The sequence below is a fragment of the Fistularia commersonii genome, chromosome 18 (genome assembly GCF_037954325.1).
Source record: "Fistularia commersonii isolate RoL2024-O1a breed Wild chromosome 18, RoL_Fcom_v1.0, whole genome shotgun sequence".
Lineage (NCBI taxonomy): Eukaryota > Metazoa > Chordata > Actinopteri > Syngnathiformes > Fistulariidae > Fistularia > Fistularia commersonii.
The window spans coordinates 12,181,669-12,199,835 of NC_141301.1; the positions used below are offsets into that span (position 1 = coordinate 12,181,669).

At 41.6% G+C, this 18,167-nt stretch overlaps 2 protein-coding genes across 2 annotated transcripts in view; both read right to left on the reverse strand.

Annotated features, from left to right (window-relative positions):
* Window positions 1–542: 542 nt before the first annotated feature.
* Window positions 543–11,531, reverse strand: mlf1 (myeloid leukemia factor 1). The gene is made up of 8 exons (XM_086164028.1): window positions 11,347–11,531; window positions 10,135–10,297; window positions 5,439–5,483; window positions 3,535–3,618; window positions 3,220–3,348; window positions 2,531–2,690; window positions 2,199–2,337; window positions 543–2,011 (listed from the first exon to the last, which is right to left on the reverse strand). Exons 1-8 carry the CDS (start codon window positions 11,385–11,387, stop codon window positions 1,945–1,947), a joined length of 828 nt encoding a protein of 275 aa, XP_086020154.1. The 5' UTR covers window positions 11,388–11,531; the 3' UTR covers window positions 543–1,944.
* A 720-nt stretch (window positions 11,532–12,251) lies between these two features.
* The window catches only part of rsrc1 (arginine/serine-rich coiled-coil 1), a 115,952-nt gene continuing 110,036 nt past the window's right edge, over window positions 12,252–18,167 (reverse strand). Inside the window, exons 9-10 of the mRNA XM_086164027.1 lie at window positions 14,581–14,682; window positions 12,252–12,630 (exon numbers count right to left, since the gene is read on the reverse strand). Of these exons, the coding sequence (XP_086020153.1) occupies window positions 12,538–12,630; window positions 14,581–14,682 (195 nt within the window). The 3' untranslated portion in view covers window positions 12,252–12,537. The remainder of the gene's footprint in view (window positions 12,631–14,580; window positions 14,683–18,167) is intronic.

Genomic DNA, 18,167 nt, shown 5'->3' on the forward strand with positions numbered 1-18,167 from the left:
TATTGCGGATCTGATACGCTCCGGTAGTAGCCAGGAAGGGCTAAAGTTCAAGGGCTGGAATTTTTCATTTCAAAGTCCAAGAGTCCATACAATTTTTTAAAACATATTTGTAATTGCCTCTTTGAGCACAGTGTCAATATTCGGCACCCCGTGTTATACAGAAAAGTTCATCTCTTCTATTTTGAAATGGCTGGGTAAGCAGTGCTAAATGTTCAGGAGTTTGCAACTATGTATGTGTTCTTTGTTTCTGAATTCCTTGTCCAGCATGGATCTCCCTTGAACTACTGTACCACTGGAACAGGTTCCTTCCCGTCTTCTGTCAACAGAGTCTGATACGCAAGCATTCGAGCAGGGGGCATGGTGGGCTTTTTGCAGCTGTGTAACGTCTCAGGCCAATCTGAGCTTCTGACAAGTGCCGCGATCCAAAAATATAACCTCGGGTCAACAAACAGGCACAACGTAAGATCTGTCACGCCCTCTCACCCTCTGCTGGCCAAGTAAATAGTCAGCATTCTGCTGTGAAACAACCCACTAGATTCGTGTTATTTTTACATTTTTATTTTTAGATGATAAGCTGCGTTGATACAGAGCTCACTTTAATTCTTGTAAAAATACAGGAACAAAGCTGGAATAACCGAGAATCAAGTTTGCGCAATCCAGCACCAAGTTCATTTGATGAAAAACATGAGAAACAACGGTAACAAAAAAAGGAGGGAAAAGAGGGGTATCATTTTTCTTTTTACAAAGATTACAGCAGATAAAATAAATACCTGGAACATTTGATACCTGACAGTGTGATTACAAATAGATAATTCTGACATTAAGTGCATTTGGGGGATTTGCGACAAGTGTGGAAATGTCACAATTCGTCCGGGAGCATCGGAAAAATGAAGTGGGAGACATGAACTCATGACAACTCGAACTATATTTGTCAGATGTAAATTTGTCAGTGAGTGATAAAATGAGTTATGCCTTTGAGTTACAAGTGTCGGGCGGGTGAGGAATACTGAGGGCTTGCAGCGTCCTGGCCCGGGATGCTTGACAGTAGTGGGGTCTGGTGTTCATGTAAGCTATGATAGTGTTATGTCACGTGTCGGTTATACATCACAATCTAGGATGAATTCGCCGAAGCCGCTGCGATGTGATGTAACGGCGCAGTTAGGATTTTTCAGCCATTTTGACGGAGAACTTTACAGAACCAATAGCCTGACTGGGATGCGGAGCCAGATCTGAAGATCCTGAGGCCGGCCAGTCTGACACAGGGTGTTTTATCAGTAAAATGCATAAAGAAATACCTGAGTTGGGATGCCACAGGGTGGTTGTTGACATAGTCACACCAACTCAATCTGCATTGAGGCTGTTTTGTTGCAGAGGTCCTTCAACTAGCTTTAGAGGAGGAGGAGGTGAACAATTTTTTTAACCTGTTCAGGCACAACTGGAAATACAACAGAGCAACTGACTTGACCAAGCGGTGTGACGTGTGTGCGAAGCTGTCGGCCACTATGTGGAATATCTCTGGTCTTGCACATTCTAAAGCCTCCGTACAACAAATTGAATGTATTTCACATTGATTGATTTATTTCACATTTATTTCAGTGAATTTCAAAATATCAGCCGTGAGATGGGAGCAGCACTTTGACTTTAAAAGAAGATATTAAATATCAATAGAAAAGCCTCTCTGATCTCTGCAGATAAATCTATTCTGCAGTACATTTTAGGAAAATGGAAGCAATAATATATGCAAGTGAGCCAAAATATGTAAAACCACAGATAGATAGTCTCCTAAATGATTCAGATTCTGGGCCAGTGCCCTTTGATTCTGTCAGTGATGTAGATGAAATCATGGTGGGTGCGTAGATAGAGAGCACCAGGCTGTTCTGAGTGATCCTTGAAGGACTTTGAAAAGAACAGGGGGGGTGGGGGGTGGGGGGGTGCGATCAATAACTATTGTTGCGTTGAGCTGGACCCCTTCGTGTTGCTTTTGCCTGAAGCCTTGGACTTTGGTTGTTCTCTGTGGAAGCACAAACAAAACAAACAGAGAAATTCGACTCAATAAAGTTCGAAAGCTTGCTCACGGTATTATTTCAAGTAACATAGTTTACGGAGCTGATCAGTTATCAGTGTGTCATGTTCCCGCCTGCGGACTCTTCGGAGTCTCGTCTTCACCGGCACATGGAGCGTGTGCTTGAACGACCAACCTGGCGGTCTGCTCAGGACTGGTGACGGACGCCCACTGAACGCCGTGTCGCTGGGGTTGTTCGATGCGAGGAACGGAGCTGGACGGCTGAAACCTGGTCAACTCCTGCTGCCACTCGTCTTCAAAAGATTGCGCCTCAGCTAGGGGTGAAAGATCACCGTTAAATTTTGGCTAACAGAGTGGAACAGAGTTATTCTCCCTCAGGGAGAATAATGTTGTAAACTGATTCGGCCAACAAAGCTGGCAAACTATCAGAACGGACATAAAAAAGTGTCCGATAAATACTAAACAAATCTAGAGGATATAGATAATGCGTGAATCCCTTTAACATACATTCATCTAAATTCTGGAAGTCCTGGTTGAACTCCCTCTCTCCTGTCTTCTTGTTGACTTTCTTCTCAACAACGTGTCCCCTGTCCTGGATGTGGTGACCGATGGACATCTTCTCCAGACCACTCTCCGAGTCTTTAACCGCTTTCCGAGTCTCCTTAATCTGGTAAAGGTAAATGATCGAACACGGCAGAATTAAAAGAGCAAACTAATCCCAAACATTAGCCAGTCTTCTGACCTCCATCCCGACTTCTTGATTTAATTAGTGTCAAATTGTTACCGACACAAGGCTGGGTGTCGGGCTTACCAATATTTTAACTTTTTAAATTTCGTTTTAAAAGCCGTTTTAATCATCCAGGGTTTCATTACTCACTTGCAAAGCACTTTGAATTGTATTTTACTTGTTTAAGGAGTGCTTTATAAACAGTTTGCTTGAAATAATTGAGTTTGAGCAAAACTTGGAGCGGGGTAGAGGTCTGCGCCAAGCGTAGATCAGCAGTTTGGTCTATGTCAAGCCGGATACTGCATCCTCCTCGGTAATTTAGGAGATCATTTAACAAACAGATACAGCCTACGCCTCTAAATGTAAACACTTTCGGTTACCCGGTGTAAGGCATTACACTCGTTTTTTAAAATCTGTATAAGGGCATGGCTTGATGCTGATATGGTAACACATCGGCGGGGAGATTTACCCCTCCTGGGGCACGGCGTGTTGATGAGGTCGCCTGGAAGACCTTCGGAGGCTCATTTCCAACCTTTGAATATGTCATGACTGATGAGGAGCTGAACGAGTGAGTGTCCGAGTCTGTGGACATGTTTTCCTGGCACACACACACAGGCACGAAACACACATACACACAGGGAATGACATTAATGTTACTATCTTTGTGGGGGACTCGTTATTTCCTTGCCCCTCTCCTTAAACCTTACAGTCACTGATTTGACTACATAAGTCTAACTTAAACATTATACACAAGGGACAAACGTGTTCATTCTTGTGAACTCACAAAGTTTCTGTGCATTTCCTCCATCCTGATCCTCATGTTTGACATCATGTTGTCGATCATACTGAAAGGATTCCTCATCGTGTCCTGCGCACAAACACAGAAGGCACGCAACAGCCAGATGGCCCAGTCTTTAAATGGCCGGCCTTCAATGACAGCCGGTCACAAGGCGTTATCAGCGCATGCACAACTTAAGCACATGCAAAAAATAAAAGAATAAATGAAATAAAGTACAGAGCCAAACCGATGTTTGGTTCTGGATTGGGATTGAAGAATTCCACAATGAATGAGTGCTGTGATTTTGTCAAACTAGAGCTCATTTCGACATTAAAATGCAGCAGTATTGTGCATCACTGTAACATCAACTGACTGTCAGATATAAGAATTTAGCTGGAAATCAAAATCAGGCAATGTTAAAATCCAGTGTTTGACATGACTTGCCGATAGACTAATAAACCTAATAAACACATCCGGGGTAAAGCATGTTGTCTCTGATTTCTATGACTGAGCGAATGTGACCAGGATATGCAACTTTGATGCTGACATTCGATGACCTTGTAATTTCCATGGAGTAATCAAACCATGCATGCAAAAAAGGTGTTATTTCCTTTATATAAAAGCGATTTTGCATTGTTGCTGCGTCTCAAGCGTACAGGGAGGAATCTTTGTATGCACGTGTGCCTGTTATTTGATTACCATCAGTATTGCAACACGAGTGATTTTTCAATCAACTTAAGGCAATATGAAAACAGTATTGTTAATACTTTTATGGGAAACCATTCAGATGTGCAACACATGTGGGACAGCGGTGGTTGGGAGCCTAGTACGTCTGACAAAGAAGTGAACTATGATATGATGCCAAACGATGTGAAAAGGTGATCCGGGTCATTATTCCGTTGAATAGCTACTGCCTAGTCCATCTGGAAAGTCTGGGTTGACAGTCAAACCAATGTCCCTCAAAGAAAAATGTTGAAGGGTGTGAACATTTCAGCCCCGAGAGTGCACGATGTAATTAAAAAGTCCAGAAAATCAGGAGGATATCCTGTACGTGAAGGACAAAAACTCCAGGCATAAGCCGAACACCTGTGATCCCCTCAGCCCTCAGATGGCAGCGCATCAAGAGCCCTCATTCAGCTTCAGCTGACAAGCGCCACATGGGCTGCTCGGAATATGTTTGGCAAACCTTAGTCAAGCACAACAATGCTGAGGCATAGTCACAAATGCCAGTTCGAACATCAGTGTGCCAAAGGGAAGCCATTTGTTAACTGTGTCCAGAAGCTCTGTGGACTTACATGGGCTCAGAGGCAGCTGAGGTGGACCATCATCAAGATAACATTTTTTAGACTCTTGCAATACCACAAACCGTGCATATTATTATGGGGATGAACACTCTGCACTCCTGCATATCTTCAAACTTGTCTGCAGGAAGGGCAGGAGGCTTCACTTAAAGCCTTCATCAGTTGTCACAACAAAGAGTGGGAAAATTGCAAAGCAGAAAATGCTTTACTGTCCCAACTCTTGTGTAATGTGTTGCAAGCTGGAATGGCAGCAACTCATGTAAATCTACACGGAAGCTGGCCAAAGGAAAATAAATAATAATAATAATAATAATAATGAATAAAAAATAATATTGAAATTCATAACCAAGTAAATTTCCAAAGCATGAATGAAATAAGGAATTTTTCTTTGCACTTTGGTTGATTTTGATTTTGATACTATATCTTCAAGAGACGCAGCAAGATCGCAGGACTGATGGAAGTTTGCAGTAAAAATTCTGTGAGCAAAACCGAGCAATTCAGCATACACAAGCCGAGGTAAGTGAGCGGAAAAAGGGACACTGTATATGTTACAGCATGCACTCTTTAAACTCATTATAGCATTGTTGCACAGCAGAGGAATCTACTGACCGTGTTATCAGTGCTGCCAAATGGTAACAACGACCGGCTCATATCCTAAGGGATCAAAAAATATCAGTTAAGAAATTGTCATTTTTTTTTTATTTTGCAACATCTTCCTCCCACTCTCACTCTCTCTCTATTTACATTTTTTCTTGCATGTATGCTGTAACTAAGCTGCTGGTTTGTTGTTAGCTTGTATTACATGGTCACTAAGCCCTAGACGCTGCCCACCAAAGCTGCCTATGTGGCCTCAAAACACAGCCTTTCCAGGCCATGAACCTACTTGGGGGTTCAGCCACGGGAAAGTAACAGGCCAGGGTGGACTGAACAAAATGCAGCCTTCGGCCAGACCTTGCGTTCTCGTGGACAAACCCACACGTGTTTATGACCTCGCTGCCCCAGATAAGCATCTCGAAAGCAATCGCTATGTGTTTGTGTGTATTTTCTCGGGGTGTGATATAGAGGGGTATTGTGCGTAATCAGTGGGGTGTTGAATGACTTGTGCTCCATGTGTAATTGGGTCGCATTGCCAGAGATTAGCGTGGGTTTAACACTGAAACTGAGCTGTATTCTAGGAAGGCTGTGGGGGACTGGACTGACCAGCCAGGACAGGGATCTGACAGGGGTTGGAGAGTCCAAGGCTACTCTCTCAGCTCTTTTCAAAGGTCAAGCTGATGTAAAACACTCCTGACCAGCGTCTATGAAGTTGTGCGTCCAAGTTTATCCCGGAGTGGCATCTATGAACTAATAAATGCCAGTTACATATCTGACAGCATTATATTTAGATTAGGCTGTGCTGAGCAGAGGAGAGATTGGGCGTGCGAAATAAGGGACCATGTCTCAGAGGTCCTTTTCACTTTATTTCAGTCTGTCTGGACTGCGGAGGATTGATGTCCTCTTCTCTTGCCTTTCTTATAACCTGATCCTGCTGCTTCACATTTTGTAGCTGCTCCTTCCCTTAGGGGAGCAATGACTCACACCACGGGGGGACATGTACTGAGCGACTTCAAGGGGAAAAGAGAAGTGGTTCTGCAAAACCAGGGCTCCTGATGGAGGGCGGTGAATTGGAGGCTTTTGGTTGAATGTGGTCTGGAGACCACAGAGGAAATAAGGCAGCACTTGAGATGATTGTGGGATGTGAATAAGGTGAATAGGATGAGGAGACTGCTTCATTTCACATTACCAAACAATTTATGGTTTTTATTTCCCCAATGTAGCAACTTGAAAAGCTATAAGTCGAACAACAGACATATCGGTGGTGGGATGATGTGTGCTGGGGATTGAGTCAAGCCACAAGTTCAATTAATTCAGACTTGACAATATCGAAAAAGACTTGCAACATCATTGCAATTTTAATGCTAAGTATTTGTGACAACACCAAATTCGAGCCTGTGACCTGAAAGGGTTGATACACTCGCCAAGATCAAATATGTAACATTACATTATGTAACATTACAAGTGTAAGCCAGGGCGGTTGTCATTACTCCAAACACCGTACGTCGCCAATTGGGACCAAACTAATTTTGCTAATGAGAAAAACATATTCTTGGTTTAGGAAAGGCACAGGTTCAGACTTGCGGCTTGCTTAAGACGAGCATGTCTTGGGACTTCACTTAGAGACTTGAGACGTACTTGAGACTTGCAAAACTTGGTGCTGCCTCTGAGACGGAGTGGCTGGCTAAACAACATACACAACCTTTTACAAGCACTCCCTACGCCATCCTGCTCAGCACAAACCACACAATCAGAGATAACACAGATCGATGCTTGACTGTCATTGGAAAGTACTTTTATAAACAAATGCCCAGATGAATGAGAGCTTTGAAAGGTAATATGAAGCAGCTACTCAAGAGACTAAGACATGAGAGAGCCCATAGCTGCGTCGAAAGGAAGACCAGGCTTTTCCCCCGCTGGGAATCCGATGCAAAGCAAAGTAATACAAGGAGTAGGAGCCTTTCATGTATTATGTGGTTAATGTGTCTGCATTCCTGCATGTGCATGCTTGTAAGTGAGCTTAATAGTGTGTGGGGTTTAATGGCCTCTACAATTGTTTTTATGCATGTATTCGTGTATGCACATTTGTGGCTATGATATTGGAGAGCGGTAGTGTGCTGTCTGTCATCTAGCTGCTAATGCTCGAGCACTGCCAAGGCACGTTCTGCCAAACAGATGGACCAAAAGAGCAGCAATGAGAAAACAGAGTGTCCATGACATCTACACATACATTCCTTTCCAAAGCCAACAACACAACACTAGGGTCCCGGTCCACCGACCGACACTTGCCAAAAAATAAACTTACTTTGTCCATAGTATGCAAGAGAAGGTGGAAAAAACAAGGATACTCATGAAAAACATGTTAACTTGCAGAGGATTCTCACACCCTACATCGACAAGTATTTTGCTTGGTGTGAAACAACAGAGATTATCTTGGGATTATGAAGCTGCACTGATCTCACATCTGTATAGCTTGATCAACTGTTTGCATATGAATCGGTTAGAATGTGGAGCCTTTTCATGATACATAATGGTGATCTCAGTAATGCTGGTTGTAGTAATCAATTTCACACTATTTCAATTCATCCTCATAAACCTCCGAAAATTAAGATACCCATGTCATATAAACTGCACTTTCAGAATTCATAAGCAATCTCGAAGCACTGTCTATATCAGGTTACTGCAAAACTATTTTATGAGTCTGCGTCATCGAATTGCTTACAGCTACCTGAAATATGCTGCAACAATTTTTGAACGTATATTGCAAATATCGCTTGGTGGGTTTACAGTTTTTTTCTATTCATGTCAAAAGCTATGCTCTTCAATAGAGATTGGATCAGGTGCTTGGCTGGATATTTTGCAGTGTGGCTCTAGATCACCCTCCGTCACTAAGGTCATTAGTTGAAATACCCAGAACCTCTCCCCGGCTGGCATTAGCTGGTTAATGGTATGATGCTAATTAAGAGGTATCAAGTTGCTGGCTTTAGGGGCTGGGCTTCTGATGAAAGTCATTATCAAGGATATATATACAGGCCGTCATGAGATGGTGGGATTATAGCAGGTGACAGGGACTAAGTTAAGACTTATCAGGGTTCGGATCGGGCCTGCTGCTAACTGATGCTGAGCCAAACTTGAACCACGACGTTTGTTAACTGTTGCTTTGACAAATCATCGCTATGACAAAATAGACAGTGGGACAGCTGAGAGACCTAGACACTATTAAATATAACGTATAGAGCAATTTCACAACAAGCTTCAACCCATTGGGGCATTTACTGTGCAGCAGCCTTTGTCTACTAATAGAAGCGTCTGTTGTTCTGAGAATATTTTTTTTTCCCAAAGGTTTTGTGGCAACTTTCATTGATGTAGGTGTATAACTGATACCCTATAGTTTTCAATCTGTTTTTTTTTTCTCTAGTGGTTTAATGATGGTAACCATGAGACTTCTGGATGTTAGCATAAAACTAATTGGGCATGCATGAAAACTATGTGAGCTGCATTTAAGTCACTGTCACTGCTATCAGTGTTGTCTCTTAAGGCCAGAAGTCCGTTTTAGCGTTTCACTGCAATCTGAGTTCCATTCTGTCAACTTGTGTAACAACCACAGAGAAGTACCATAACACCTGCTCACATTGACATCACAGTGAGTTTTTGCCCCGTGCATGATTCCCTTTATGTGATATCATAGCTTCCATTCACTGTTTTATGTGACTATTTTTTGTTTCAGTCCTTTTTGTTTTGACAAGGTGTGCATTACTTTCCACATACACAGTTTTACCAGTGTGAGCTTCCCTATGTGACATCACATCTTCCTCTATGCTTTTGGATTGAATTTCCTGTGTGACATCACATCTTCCCTTTTTCACCCATCTTGCATCACCTACACAGATCAGATTTGACATCGCTGGAAAAACTCGGCATTTCAGGTTATTTGAGTTCCCTCCCTAACAATTACAATTGGCCAGTCTGTCTAAACAAAAGGTGTTACTGCAGTGGATAATTCCAGTGGTTATTGTTGAGTTAAGTCACACTCATCACCTGGACAAGGATGGCCAAGCAGAATGATAGCTGACTTGACAAAATTAGATAGAAAACAATACTTGTAGGACCCATTTTAGCAGGTGGCCTACTTTCCGGTCTTGCCATCATGGCATAACAGAATATTATAACAACCCTGGCTGTTCAAGGTTACAGTTACAAAAGATCTATCTTCTGATAGTTACAGTGGTGTATGATACCTAAGAGTTATAGCGGAGTTATAAATATGATCCATTGCTTCATTTAACAGGATCAAATCAACTAGAGCAATTTCAAAATAAACTTGTTTTAGCAGAGGAAAGTGGAATGCTCTAGGGCCCTCTTGGCGTGAGTGTTAAAGACACGTTGAGCGTGTATTTTTGAAAAAGCAGTGTGTCAGTGGAACAATGCACTATAAATAGGGCTCCTCAGGGCTAGATATAGCTATCCAGAGAGGCCAAGAGGGTTGCCCTTCCACTAAACTAGGGACTGACATGACCCCATACCTCTTTTGAGTGGTGTTCCAGTTAATGCAGCCAACGGTTAGTTTCCCACTAATACCTTATAAGATAGCGGCTCCTCAAAAAACTGATCTTGGGTTGTTCTAAGGTAGGATGCACATCTAATCTGAGATGCAACTTCAGTCCATGAAAAGACAAAAAAGTGATGAAAACTAAAAAAGGTTAGGTCTCACCCTGTGTTCTCCCCTCAGCGCTACAGAAGAGCTGGGCTGATCAGCCATGTCCCGGCCACGGGATCTCCCATCCATGATGCTTGGCATGAAGGGCCCGCTGAAAGGCTCTGAGAAGCTGCGCATCATCTGACGCACATTATCCCTGTGAGCGCGGAATGGTTCCCTGCGGAGGAGAGGGAGAAACTCTGTGCTGAAGTGGCCAGGATGATTCTGAAGAATAGTATCAAATGAGATGCTACTGGGTCTTTACAAAGGCCGCTTGTGCAGGTTTAGCAGGTTTCTGCAAAAGTACTGCATAGCGTCAGGAGCTTTTTTTCTTGTTAAACTTTGCTATTATTTATGGCTGGAATGCTCAACAGACTAGATCAGTCACCTCACCTTGGGGGTGTGAGGATGTTAAATCTGTCACAAACATTTGATGCTGAATTCTTTACAGCCACTATTTAACTCATAAGGTTCTCCATCAGTCTTCTTTAATCAGGGCTAAATGTCTAAATAAAAAATATCATTTTCAAAATGTCACAAATATCTCAAACTAAAAATGTTACATTTGTAATGCTTATTTTGTTCCCACACAAAATGTGTAATTCTTGATAGCTTCTTACAATATATCATTGTTGTCAGTTATAATGTCAATGAATTATAATGTTGAATTAAGAGCGGTTATGGTCTTTGAGTGACAGGTTTGGCAAGTTTTTCGCAGAGGAGTAACATTCAGTGAGCAGTTAGCATCTCCATGGCAACCTCTAGGTGGGATGCCAGGCAATGGATTCAACCGGCCGACGCATGGGAAAGACTCCAAGATCTCCAATTTCATTGTTGGTAATCAAAAAGGAGGTGTACGTTTTATTTACAGTCAAAGGAAGTTAAACATCGGCATTGATGACCATCCAATGAGCACTTTAAATAAATGTGATCTTTTTAAAAGTTGTATACACTAACACACACGCATATAAAACAGCAGGACAAACATGAAATATACATGCGATGTGTACGACTTATAAAGCGATGGTATACAAGTACTTAGGTTGGCATCGAAATAACAGTGAAAACGATTTCATTTTTTTTTTTTAGGAAAAAGTCGCAAACATTTAAAATTGAATTCCAATTTTCTTCTTTTTAAGTAGAACCTCGCCTTGATAACCAGCTATGCTATACTAGCAGTGATAAATCACAACACACGTTGAATACAGCAGGTGGATAGAAACTCACGAGAAGAACGGGTCCTCGTCGATGTCTCGGTTACTGAACATCTTACACGGGTTTTGAAGTTGATACGGGAAAAACAAACAAACAAAACAACAACAAAACTGACATAAGACAGGTTCAGATGAACATAATAATCCGCCACAGGTGCCCCGGTTCCAGGAACGGCTTCGCCTGTGTCACTACGGAGGCAGCGATCCGGGGGGTAAAACCTCCGGGGGAGGGGGGGGCTCAGTGTGACCGCGAGCATGTGACTTCAAGTCGACACCTGATTGGCTGGTTATTCCGAGCTTTGAACGCGGTCTTTCCGCGCGGAGTTTTGTTGTGAGTCGCTGCCATGACAACACGCTCGGGAAAAAGGCGAAAAAAACAACAACACTTCTCATCTTTCTCGTGGTGGTAATCCCAAATTAGTCGTGCATTGGTCTTTAACAGGTTGCGTGAAGCGTTTTTACATACATATGTACTTGAATATGAAAACAAGTCTCTGTCAAGGATATTAGTTTGGACAGCAATTAAATCAGACGAGGTGTACACTCATACTCACACTCACACAACACACTTCTTCCTGTTACTTCAGCAAATCTTCAAAACAGTCCGATTATGTCAGTAGAACCATGACTATTTGCAAGGGTATGTAAGTGACACAGTGTCCCAGACTCAGTATAGATTTGCCATCTGGTTGCTCCACAAATAGGCTTCAGTCAGAATCTACACGGCTTTGAATGACCTCTTGAAATAAAAAAAGCTACAGGACACAGCATTAAACTATCACTTTCACTTAATATCGGTAAAGTCCGCTGTACCATTAATTTTCTTTTGTCACTACCGTGCCTGATGTGAAAGTAAACAAAAAAAAAAACCACTATCACAACTCATTCACACAAAGAATGGCAGTTTTCACTCACAAGAAAAAAAGAAACTCCTTTTATTTACTATGGTTGTTCTAAATCACAAAGTTTGCCAAATGCAAATCTATGAGTCAGTTTAACAATAGCAATTCAACAGAAAATACACGTAAGAAATTTAAATACAAAAAAAATTGTGACCAATTACTGACGATTACTTCAACCGGTCAAGCTTTTACAGGAGGCAAATATGAAGACATGATAAATGACAAACATGGCTGAGAGAGTGAACGACAAAACGAAGGGCAGAAATGACCACTGGAGGAGGTGGAGTCTTTTTCCTGCTCCTTCATATTACAGGACTTCCCATGAGTCTCTCCTGTCGCAGGGACTCCAGTCTTTTCAGCCACAGCTCCTCGGCCTTCTCCTTGGCCATGAACAACTGCAGATCAGGGCAGAGAGGACAAGTTAAAAACTGACAAGGGTAAGAAGCGCGTGGGATGGTAGGATTGCATTTTTAAGCGAAGAATGTTGTTTAACACCCGAAACACACACTATTTATATTTCCAGAGTGCAGACTAAACTTCAAAACTCAAAAGACACTGATTCAGACCTCATAATAACTTCACATGCTGAAAAACAGGAACACCCATCGAATGCAAATTTGCATTTTGCTTGATAAAGTACAAGATCACTGGGTACTGAATTCTGGGAAATGTAGTCCTTCACGCTTTTGAAGAGTAAAATTGGTCACCTGCTCGTCTTCCTAAAACACTCAACCTTGGAGAATTTAAAACAATGATGCATTGATCTCATTACTAGAACGAACGAAAACAATACGCCTGAAACAAAATACCTGGTTTCGAATGTTACGAAAGACAGCATCCCCAGCAATATTGGAAAGCATGTTAACACTCTTGTCTTTTCAGCTGTTGCCTTCAGAAGTCCAAACAGCAAATCATGAGCCCCGATGGAAGATGTGAACACTAATCTAACTACGGGCTGATGATGTAGAGAAATTAATGAATTCGAAAAAGTATTGTTTCAAAAGTTTGGAAACTAAATGTATACAATTATATTTCAAAAAATGAAACATGCGCATGGTCCGCGCAAGACAGAAAAAAAAATATTGTAGATCTCCCACACATCTATCTCAGTGTTGATTCAGGCAACCGCATGAATAACAAAGTGATATTTAAAAAAAAATCTTCTGTATGTGTGAAAATGTTATAAAGTAAATATTCTCTCCTCTAACATGCAGGCCAAACTGACAAATGTCTTGGGCCGCAGTTAAGCCCACTGCTAACGAAGCGGTTTCAACTGAATATTGAAATTCATTCTATTCCCAACTGTTATCTACTCTTTCTCTGTCTTTTGATTATTATAATGTAATAAAGTAATGAGTTGATTGTAAAAAAAAAAAAAAAAGTAATAAATGAGTTGCTGCTGGTGTCTGATAATCAAAGTTTACTTGGGGAAAAAAAAATAACTGAGACGGAGAGGTAAGGCATCGAAAAATGGGGGAGAATTGGAAGATTTTTTTTTTTTTCTATATTCAGTGTTTATTTGGGAGATAATGCTGGTGATGCTAGTGGTGTGTGCATCCTGTGTTATGATATGTGTCTCATTATACAGGCCACAGAGCATCAGTGGCGACGTCAATCCTTCATTCCGAACTTCATTCCTACATCTGCCCGGCATGTTATCTGTGTGTTAGATTCGACACAAGTGAGTTCTTGTTTGCTGGCCTTGCGCTGGTGTCAGGGTGCTAATGAGGCTGTGTGTGTGTGTGTGTGTGTGGGGGGGGGGTGACAGTATCTGGGCCGGGCTAATGGGACTCATCTGTTCTAATTGGAAGTGGAGCTCGGAGCTGGAGCCGGGGCCGATGCCCGCCTGGGGCATATTACTTCCATACATCAGCCTGTCTGAGGGTGCGTACGTATGTGTGCGCAATTGAACTGGGTGGTAGCAGAGGCTGCATGTGTGTGTGTGTGTGTGAGAGCAGGTTATCTGCATACGTCAGGCTATAACTTAGTTTTCCCAGTGGAGATAGATGACTGGGAAGCCCCGGGGACCGTTATTGGAGTTTAAAGGTTTCCTTCTCGTTTTTCATCATTGGTCTGCATGCAGGGAGGGGAGGGGGGGCGGTGATGTGAGAAACCTATAATCTACTACAGTGCAGTTTCCTATATAGCATTCGATACACTGTCAGTATAGGCAGAGGTGGAGGTGACAAACTGGCAGTTTTAGTAGCAGGAGCCATTTTTTTTTCCTTCACAGAAAAAAAAAGTTTTCCAAAACTATCAATTAAAAACCAACAATTGAGTTCCAAAATATGATAAAAAAAAAAATCACAAAAAAGTTTTTTTTTTTTTTTGGGAAAGGAGCTTACAGCGGGATGGGCGAGCGTGTCGGTGTCATTGTAGACGATGGAGACAGGAATGCTGATGTCGTGAGAATCGACCCTCTCCTGCTTCACCTCCACCGGCTCGGTCTGCTTGCAAAGTAATAAACAAAAACATCAATAGATACATAAGAAGTTTACAGTGAGGCAGTTTAAGTCAGGTAAAATACAGGGCGGGACAACTCAAGATTGTAACAGCCAAACACAGTAAAATTGTCAAGATATCACATTTTTTTTATTAATACTCTGAAAAATATGTAGATATAGGCATCACATTTATGATCAACACGCAATTGGGATAAACCCTGACATCTACAGCTAAAAAATTTCCAATTTATTATTGAAGTGCAAGTGGTATTGGGACAATAAAAAAACAAAATCACTTTCGAACCCGTCCGAAACAACGAAGAATGTAGAATTTTTTGGTTCCAGGCTTCTTTAACAATACCAGTGTAACATGTTGTGCTGTGATGCAAAAATTCCCGCACGCGCTCAAAAGTAATCGGGGAAACTGTGAACTGCGATATGACCTCAGGCCAGGAGATGGCAGTGAAAGTCTGGCTCAGGACCACGTAGAGAGACATCAGCTCGAACCTTGAGTCTCGCCAGTGACCAAACACAAGACATAAATCGATAGATCCCTCCCTCCCTTGTGTCGTGCTCTTTATATTTTGTCTAAGTGAGTTTAATTGTGCGAAAACCAGCAACTTGTGATGTGAGAGGCACGGTTTCACCGAAGCGACGACACATCTGCCGCTTTGTGCCGGCGACTTCAGAAGCCTCAAATTTGCTAATGTAACAATATTCAAACACGTTGAGGAATCGGCTCTATCGGTTGGACAGCGACATCACAAGCGGTTTGTTACAGTAGGAGTAAAGGGATATTTTTTTTTTTCATCCCCGCAGTCAGTTCAAAAGGACTTTCGGCTATGATTCGGGCTCTTTGTCCCGCTCGTTGCCATCTGTAAATTCCACACTAATAGAAGGCAATATGATATTTAGAGACAATTCTTCCCGCGTCCCCAGAGGTAACACTTAAAACTATAATAAGCCCCATATTTAAAAGGATGGCCTGTTCTCCTTGTTGTACCTGATAAAGAAGGAATATCAAAATGAACACTTTGCCAAGTCCATTCATATTTCAAACACTCTGAATTTGAGCCCCGGAACAAATGTTTACCCAGTTGGAAGGATCTATTTAAAATTAATTTGGCTGGATAAGAAGGTAAGTGGGATATGAAAGACACCATCTAATAAGAATGGTTACCTGGCCAAGTAATGATATTGTGACTTATCGTTGCAATTCTCAGTAATCATTCGCTGAACAGTCATTTCAGATAAATCTGGCTTAATCAAAATACAACATAGTTTGCTTGGTATCTTTGACAAAAGCTTAGAAGCCATCAGCGGCCACAGCTCATTCTCATATGAAATGTAGAAGTTAATACAATTTTTTACATATTGAAAATAAACAAAGCAAATATTCTCAAACCTGGACCCAATAACAGCAAATTAAAGTCTCTGGCTCCAGATCTATCAATTTTTTTAATTCATTCAGCAACTGTAAATTAAGTAATCTATTAAGGGGAAATACAGCCAAATAGTCTCCAAATGTGTTCAACTCTACATCCAGAGTGACATAAAATGTACGATTTGTAGAACCTCCAAACTTAGGATATTTCATAAAGATGGTTTAGACTCAGTTTTAATCATCCAAGGCATTTCTTTCCACTCAGCCGCCATCTTGGTGACGCATCTACACACACCTCTTTCAGGCCAGCGAGCCAGAAGGCCTGCAGCGTGAAGCAAGCTAGCATACCTTGGATTTGTTCTGCGCATGTGTGTATCCGTGCGTGTGTGTGTGTGTGTGTTGGTGTGTGGGATAGAGAGAGACAGAGAGCTCTATGAAGCCATCTGACAGTGAAAGCTGCTAATCTTACAGTATAAAGCTTATGCTAGTTTGATCATTGCCTGTGTTAGGATTAATTAATCCCAACGATGTGATAATAATGATCATTATTGCCATTATTATTATTCGTTTTTAGTCTATTAATCTCTCACTAAGGATTTTTTCCTTTTGGAACCACCATCCATGGGAACTTCCAGGAATGGTGATACAATTTACTCTTGACAATGTTGAGTCACCAAAGACCACTTTATTTCCATTGAAAAAATGAAAAATCACAATTTGAACCTGTTCCAGAGCAGGTCAGGTTTCACTACACACTTTCATTCATTCATTCATTAATTCATTCACTCACTCACTCACTCGCTCACTCACTCACTCAATCATTCAGGTGTTGCTGTGGTAAGCATTGTTGTACACTGCTTGTTGCAACTTTTGCCCATGTTTATGCTGTCTATATATTGTTTATATTCTTTATTTTCATTTCTTGTTTATTCTTATTTTTATAAATTTTTCTGACATTTATATGTCCAACTGTTTGTTCATTATTAACAACCTCTACTGCACTATCCACTTTCTGCTGAATATTCCCCACTGTGGGACGATTAAAGGAATATTCTATTCTACTCTATTCTACTCTTTTCTATTTGATTATTACGCTTAAATTATACAATGACTTTCTTACTGCATATACACGATACCGCGTTTACTTACAATGAACAGCTTGCTATTTTAAGCGTGAGCTCAAGGACTGATCATGCACCCTTTTATTTTATTGAGCCTTTTTTGGGGGGCTGGAGTGGGGGGATAGTTATTTATCAAATGCGGTTTTTAGGCGAAACACTTCGCGTGTTCTTCTGTACGCCACAGCAGAAAAAAATGTTGTGAACCATTACAGTGTGCACACAAAACAAAGGACAAAGTGAAAGGCTACATATATATTTATCCTGGTCATAAGAGACAAGTGGCTTGCAGGGGAGTGTCAGAATACATGTGTCAAACCATCGGCATTATTTTGCACGGAGAATTTTCATTGTCGGGCTTTCATAAATGGTCTGTCCCTCTCGATGTCGCAGAACTTAATCCTGATTATTCTGAATACTGTTAAATATCTAAAAAAAAAGTTTTGTACTTGAGTAGGATCAAATAATTAATTAAAGTCTCAACAAATGTTTTCTTTTGTTTTGCTTTCTCATGTAATTATTTGCGAGATATATGTACTTATTTATACTTGACCTGATGGCACGAATGCAAATCGCTCGGTGTGTAGAAGAGCTACACAGTCTGCATGTGTGATCTCTGCTTTCTCCTGCTTTGGGCACAATCGCGTTGGTGTTGTCCGATCCAAACTACGGCAACACGAAACCTGACCTTGATCGGATTCGGCGAAACATCTCCCCGAAGTCTCTTGCATGATTGCTGTCAAACATTGTCGCCTCGGTTTTCTCAAAACAGCAGCCACAAATCTAATTCCTGGCCCCTCAGAGAGAGGAACATTTCAATAATGACTTTTGTGTTTTGTCTGCATCTGCACAACCGGGGAGGGCGAGAGAGGGAGAGAGAGAGAGAGGACGGTTTTGTGGGTGCCGCCGCTTCGGAGGCGGCAAACGGTGGAGCGCCTGATGAGACAGTCTGAGGTTGGAACAAACGGCGCTGAATGGGAATGCTT